Source organism: Dysidea avara, chromosome 11 (assembly GCF_963678975.1).
Source record: "Dysidea avara chromosome 11, odDysAvar1.4, whole genome shotgun sequence".
Taxonomy (NCBI): domain Eukaryota; kingdom Metazoa; phylum Porifera; class Demospongiae; order Dictyoceratida; family Dysideidae; genus Dysidea; species Dysidea avara.
In genome coordinates, this window is record NC_089282.1 from 11,567,497 (window position 1) to 11,574,203 (window position 6,707).

The 6,707-nt window shown below is 40.3% G+C and overlaps 2 protein-coding genes and 1 non-coding gene across 3 annotated transcripts; 2 read left to right on the forward strand and 1 right to left on the reverse strand.

Annotated features, from left to right (window-relative positions):
* The first annotated feature begins 579 nt into the window (after nt 1-579).
* On the forward strand, nt 580-719 carry LOC136239658 (U4 spliceosomal RNA). Its single transcript, XR_010693558.1, has one exon. It is a non-coding gene; the product is annotated as a U4 spliceosomal RNA (small nuclear RNA).
* A 3,823-nt stretch (nt 720-4,542) lies between these two features.
* LOC136238863 (uncharacterized) lies at nt 4,543-5,235 on the forward strand. The gene is made up of 2 exons (XM_066029491.1): nt 4,543-4,704; nt 4,768-5,235. The coding sequence occupies exons 1-2, from the start codon at nt 4,682-4,684 to the stop codon at nt 5,072-5,074; spliced, it is 330 nt and encodes a 109-aa protein (XP_065885563.1). The 5' UTR covers nt 4,543-4,681; the 3' UTR covers nt 5,075-5,235.
* Nucleotides 5,236-5,328: 93 nt separating this feature from the next.
* LOC136237664 (uncharacterized) lies at nt 5,329-6,483 on the reverse strand. Its single transcript, XM_066027882.1, has 2 exons — nt 6,394-6,483; nt 5,329-6,102 (listed from the first exon to the last, which is right to left on the reverse strand). The coding sequence occupies exons 1-2, from the start codon at nt 6,481-6,483 to the stop codon at nt 5,329-5,331; spliced, it is 864 nt and encodes a 287-aa protein (XP_065883954.1).
* Between the last annotated feature and the right edge of the window lie 224 nt (nt 6,484-6,707).

Sequence of the window (6,707 nt, forward strand, 5' to 3'; positions counted from 1 at the left end):
TGCAGTTTACATGGGCGTGGCTCTAATATCCGGTGGACTAGATACACAAAAGCAGATCCTCAGTACTCTACTGATGAAGTGCACGATACTTCCGTAGGCTGGCAGGAAGTGTAAGAAAACGAATCGTTTCGGCCGGAATATCATCGTATCTGATGGGCTGATCGAACGCCTCCGTCTCACAGCTACTTGTGAAGGCAGACTCTCTGATTGGCACACGAGACCTACACCGGCGTTGTTCCGCTCTACAGTCATACTTAATAAACCGATCTCTACAGTCATGCTCGTGCTTAATTTGTAGCGCAGCAAGTGGTTGCTAGCTCAGGCTACCCCGCTCATATACATATACAACTGATCTAAGCCCCCGTTTATTTTAACAGCACGCGATTGAAACTGTACGTAATCCAGCTGGTAATATATATATATATATTTTTTATTTTATTATATTTTATTTTATTTATTTTTTTTGGTATCTAGCACTTGTTTGTTTTCTGGAAATTCGTACGTAAAACGTAATATTTTATAACCACAATCGAATCTCACTAGTAATACTATAAATACAGCGATCTGATCTGACAGGTCAGCCTTGTGCAGTGGTAGTACCGTAGCCAGTGAGGTTCAACCGAGGCGCGGTTATTGCTAATTGAAAACTTTTCCCAATATCCCGCAATGACCACGTGAAATACCGTGGGCTTTGCAATTTTTGGAAGCCACTGCGGTGGCTATTTTACACAAAACAATTCAATATCAAAGCCTACTCAGGAAATAGTTACTTCACTTGCTGAAAGTGGTGCTGAACAAGTAGTAACACCTACTATTCAGAGGCGGCTGGAAACTGAATCAGTTATGCGCAAGTTATTGTGAACACTTTGTACCAATTTACCTTGTCTTGAATATTGTAATGTTGTATGGACTCTCTACACTGCTAAGAACATTAACTTGATAGAGTCAGTACAACGTAGAGCTGCAAGGTGGATAAAAAGTTATTTTGACCCATTAACTTTTCAGTGGACTAAATCCAGTGAGGGAGCTTGAATGGCCATCTTTGGAGCAGAGACGTAATTATGCTTGTGTTACAATGTTATACACTATTTTAAATAAACTTACTCCAATCAACTTTTCTGATTATTTTCAAATAAATGATCTTTCAACCTGGTCTCACCTTTTGAAAATTCATTCCTATATCAATGCTTCCCGGCATTCATTTTTTGTCAATTCGATATTTATGTGGAATTCAATCCCTTTTGATGTGTTGACAACTTCTGTTAATCATTTTAAGCTAAAACTGAAACGTTTTTTGTTTTTAAATTCTAATTAATTTTCTGTAACTTTCATCTTATTGTTTGCATGTGTTTGCTTTTGTAGCTGTTTGTTTGGTATAGTTGTATGTTGTGTGTAATTTTTGTGGGGAAGCACCCTGTACAGGCTTATGCCTTTTGTGTGACCCGTCATTGACAAAAATTGATAATAATAAAAAAATAAATAAATAGCTCAGTTAAAAAATATTTTAGTATTAAAAATTTATAGAACAAAACCCGGCATTATTTACTCAGTTATGAAAAGTATGGAGTGGGACAATGGGTACAGGAATACAGGGTGATCATGCAGGAGTGGTTTGAGTACTGGTAACTACTGAAAGCGTCATCAATGGTGGGACAATTAAAAAATGAACTGCAGTAACATGTACAGGTGTTGTTGAAGATGTACAAATTGTTTGACAAGAGGTAACTGATGATGGAGCAGTTCAAGGTTGACTGATTGATTTATAATTACCCTCTGGTAACTACTGTTCAGGGGCGATTAATTATGGTGATTAGAAAAAATGCGGTAGATCTTGCTGTCTATCAACATTTGTTGTGAATGAGTTGCTAAGCCAGATTACATGTTGTTGGGTTTTTGATGCCAACAGCAGTGCTAAATGTTGGGAATGAGACTGCTGGAAGTGTTTCACCCTTCAATGCACCAGCCAGTGGTGTAGCCAGCCTTTCATGCGGATATGAGTATTAGGGGTTTAGGCTGTCATCAACAGGGCTTTAACTGTAGGTAGGCTAATAGGTTTGAGCTTCACCAGGCTTAGGCTGCGATTGCCTGGTTTGGCTATGCCTACTAGCACCAGCTATTTGTCAGTAAATCTGATGTAATTTCACATTCCAGCATCTTTCAGGGAAATCATACCTGTAGCTTCTTTGTACATGCTAGTGGCTTCTGGGTGGAAACACATTCTTTCTATAAGAATCACTACTAGTGTTTATTATTACTATCTAATTAATTAAACACCTAGACCACTTCAAAGTTATCAGTGGAAGCATTGAACCTTTTGAGTGAATATACATGAAAGTAAAACATTAGGACATAATCTAATAAAATTTGTTTATTGACTTTTCTTGGATTCATCTAACTGCTCAATCCAGTTATTATATTCAGTGAGATGATCACTCAGCTTCTCTTCATCCACACCAAGTCCTTCCCAGCCTTTATTTAACTCCATCTTATAACTGGTCCTACGTCTTTGACGATTGTGCGTGGTAGTTTGGACAGCATCAGCTTTTGATATCACATCAGCTGGTACTGAAACATTACAAAATGCATAAATACTTTTGAGCGCAGCACTGAGGTTGTCAACATATACTGTAAAAGGAATGGCAAGTTTTTTGCCTTGTGGATTTTTATAGAAGGCCAATTCCTGCTCACAAAAGGAACTTTGAGTGTCAATAACATAATTACGGAGAACCTTCCAGGATACAGGGAATAAAGCATAATCTCTAGTTGGTGGTCCATCTGTTGAAATGGTCATCATAAAGTTAATAAGACTTCGGAAACGTTCCTCAGGTTGCCGTGCTGTTGTAAAGAACTTTGCCTTTGGATACAGCTTTTCAAACTTGAGTGCAGTTTTCATAAAATGTCCTTTGACTAACATACGCTGAGATGGTTTGCCACGACTGTACATGATCTTCTTCATCAAAGCATTGACATAATGAAAATTGCTGTCACAGAACTGTTCATCAATGGGTCCTTTAACTGCCGAAAAAGGCATTCCCCATTTCATAAAGCGCCACCCTAGATACCAAGACAAATATGTATGATGGAATGCACCGGCAAGTAAGTCAAGACTCTCAGTTCTCAGCATACTAACATTGTGACGTTTCTTAACCTCAGTGCCATACAACATATCAGTTGGGGCATCAACATGTTTACCCATTCCAACTAGTTTCAATATTGGCACAATGTATTTCCAAACCCAAATAAAAGGGAATAATCCTTCGCCTGACATAGGAATGATAAAATTTTCTACATCATCCTCCAAATATTCACACAGCTGGGTGGAGCCACTCCGAGTTCCTGTAATGTAGAACACTGGATCTTCAATATTGACTTTATGGTAGCCAGAGAATATGACTTCATCTATAAACCAACAAACCCCATTAACAGGTGCCTTCACTAGAATACTTAGTACAATACAAAACACCAGTACTCTGTTGCTGATAGGGATGTTATCCACAGCATTCCCTTCAGTTATTGTAGCGACAAAATACTTGCAAAACCTGGAGAAGGGTGGTATTATGGGTGGCAGTCCCCAAACGCATAATCCGATAAGAAACAGTGGCAAGCAGGACAGTGATATAGGAACCCACAATAAAGTGAACAGCAATCGAACAAGAATGGCTCCTGCTGCAGCGCCAAAAGTAGGTTGTAGATGATCATCCGCAACAGCAACTTCCTTCTTGATGGCGTCCATTGTTCAGCTATGCAATTAAAAACACCTGACCACAGTATTCAATTAAAACCGCCAAATTTAGATGGTGAGACATATATAGCATATCGGGGATTGCGCATCCGTGGCCATTTGAAAGTTTAGGGAAATCAAAAATAGCCAATGAATTTTGTTTGAGGCACGAGATCAACTGGATCTTGGCGCAAGTCTTGGTGTGGCAGAATGTCCGCGGAAAATACTGGCGGTAATCTCGGTGGTAATAGTACGCCTACGGTCACAACAGTTGTGAATGTGGTGGGAGCAAGGAACACCACAGTGACGTCCAGTGAGCATGGCAAAACTGTGACAGTGCCGGTGTCCAATAATGCACCTGTTGTTCCCCCAAGAAACCCACCACCTACTCAGAATTCTTTGCCAATGTTGTTACAGCTACTCAGTCAAGCGTCAAGAAATACTCCTCCAGTCACAGCTGTTACTAGTCGCAGTCCTCTTGTGCCAGTGAATACACCAGTAAAACCCACGTTGAGTTTTAATGTTAAAATATTCAACCCACTAAAGAAAAAGGACTTTGAGACTTGTGTTCTTAGAGGAGTGTCTAAAGAAGCCATTTTAACACCAACTTTGATGCGAACGGAGTTGAGAAAGCAATTTGGAGCAAGTTTAATTTCAGCTGACCCGGATTGTTCAATAGGGTACCTAAAAGGTGGTAGCAAACTGACCATATGTTCCTCAGCTGACATTGATGAGGTATGGAAATGTGGTATGAACGGAGAGAGTATCACCTTGTGGTGTTATGCACCAAAGTAAAATGAACATAGCAGTGACAGTGATGATCCTTTGCCACAGAAAAAGAAACGTAAGAAATTAAGTGCACTTGAAGAAAGGAACAAGAGAGTGGAATCTGTAATCTCACAGTTACGGGAAAGGCATGGAACTAGATTTACTAACATTCAGTACAGACTCTGGGGGGAAATGGTTGATGTTGGTACTCACAAGTAAGTGTGCATGTGGTAGCTAGTATAATGTGGTGTGTTATGTATAGTTGTACATTATTACAGGTCTTTGGATGATCCACCCGGCATTCCAGCATTCTGTGGTCGCCAGAAGTCGTCAAACAGTAATAGTACTGTACATGCCCTGACAGAAATGGCAAAGAATATCACTTCGATTAGTGCTGCTCCTAACAAGCCTGATTTATGTGCATCAACATCAATCTCACCAGGGAAAGTGGCTAACTTGAGGGCCAGTTACCTACAACAGTTACGAGATCTGTATCAGCTATTTGATTGTGGTGCTATCACACAATCCGAATTTATTGAACAGAAGAAACCTATATTGGACCAACTTACAAAGCTGAAACCTTAACTTTATGTTCAAGACTTCACCCGTAATTCATGATTTTAATATGAATGTGTGTATGCGTATGTATGCACATGTCACTGTAGCTTTTGTATCTTCTAATCAGTAAAGTTGAAATACATGTCAATGAAAAATTGAAGTTATCAGTTGTGCATGATATTCTTAGACATATCCAGAAAACTTTATATATTGTCTACAGTTATCCACTGTAACTGACTGAAATGCCATCAGTAATATACTTGCTATTGACAGTGATGTATTCAGCAATAAGTTATTTGCTTGCAGAAACTGTTAACTTCTCCAAAAACACACTCTATTGGGTTTAAGTCTGGTGAATAAGGTGGTAAGAATCTGACCAAGGCTCCAACACCACAAATGGCATTCACGGCAGCATCGGTATGGTGAATGGAAGCGTTGTCCAAAACGACTATGGAATTATGATTAATTCCATCAAATGGCATCAAAAGAGGCAGCAGCTGGGTATACAAAAAGTCCAAAAAGGTATCTCCATTGACAGTATTTTCTGTAATGTACACATCCTGCACACCATCCATTGATAGTATGCCTATAGCAGAGTAACGTACTCCCCTGAGCTGCAGCTGGTGGTCCTGAGGAGCAAGACCTCGAATGCCATACCCATATTGACGCAGTGCATTCCTCCTATCACAGCCTGTTTCGTCTATCCATAAAATCATTGCTGGATCAAATGCAGACATTTCAGCGGCAATGAACTGTGCCCTCAGTGTAATCTTCTGTCGACTGAGCCCAATTTTATTCACTGCACGACATATGGTAGATACATCAACGTGACATCCTTCCTTCTGAAGTTCTGCTTGTAGTTCTCTCAGAAATATTCCTGGATTAGACAATATGAGGTCAATTAAAAGGTATTTATCGCTTTCGCTCAGTTTAGAACAGCAACCATTTCGTCGTACTGTTTTTTCCACCTGACCCGTAGCGTTAAACCTCTCAGCATACCTCAACACAGTTCTTTCGCTAACAAAAAGTGTTTTGGCCACATCTTCAGCTGGTTTCTTAAACAAACATGATGCCAGACAATGCGCCACCGTAAATCATTTGAATAAGACCAGGGCATTGCTACTTCAATGTGATTGGTTATTAATCACGTGTGACCATGGCCCCAAAACGCTTAAATGACCACGGATGCGCAATCCACGATAGATATACAGACTAGTACCCGAGATTGAAATCATCTCACGTGAGCCCATTGACTCGACGGCGTTCCTCTAGCTGACTCAGCCACTCAGTGCCGGACGGCGAGATCAGCGAGTGATTGGATAGTACTCGAGTGGAAATTGTATTACTTCATCCTGTTGGTCGAGACTAAGCTCCAGACAACTGAAAAGGCCATCGTACTGCGCTGCCGGCAGAGACAGGTCATAGACTGCTACCATAGATATTATATACTACGTACCATATACTATCCGAGTATGCTGCTACTCGATGCTACTACGAACTGAGGAACTACTAGTTTGGTAAGGTGAGACCAAAAAAAAGAGGTCACAGCCTGCTAAAAATAGCTGCCCACCTCACCAGCTACGCAATTATAGCTGATAAACTATATAAAAATCCTTACATAGCTCGCCTCGCTACACACTGCTCTAATACTGTGACTGCT

Excerpts from the sequence above, each read along its gene's own strand:
- LOC136238863 (XM_066029491.1), top strand. The coding sequence starts at position 4,682 with ATGGTTGATGTTGGTACTCACAA. Across the intron at positions 4,705-4,767 it reads GTTGATGTTGGTACTCACAA|GTCTTTGGATGATCCACCCG; the intron begins GTAAGTGTGCAT and ends ACATTATTACAG.
- LOC136237664 (XM_066027882.1), bottom strand. The coding sequence starts at position 6,483 with ATGGTAGCAGTCTATGACCTGTCTCTGCCGGCAGCGCAGTACGATGGC. Across the intron at positions 6,103-6,393 it reads GTCTCGACCAACAGGATGAA|AAACCAGCTGAAGATGTGGC; the intron begins GTAATACAATTT and ends TGTTTGTTTAAG.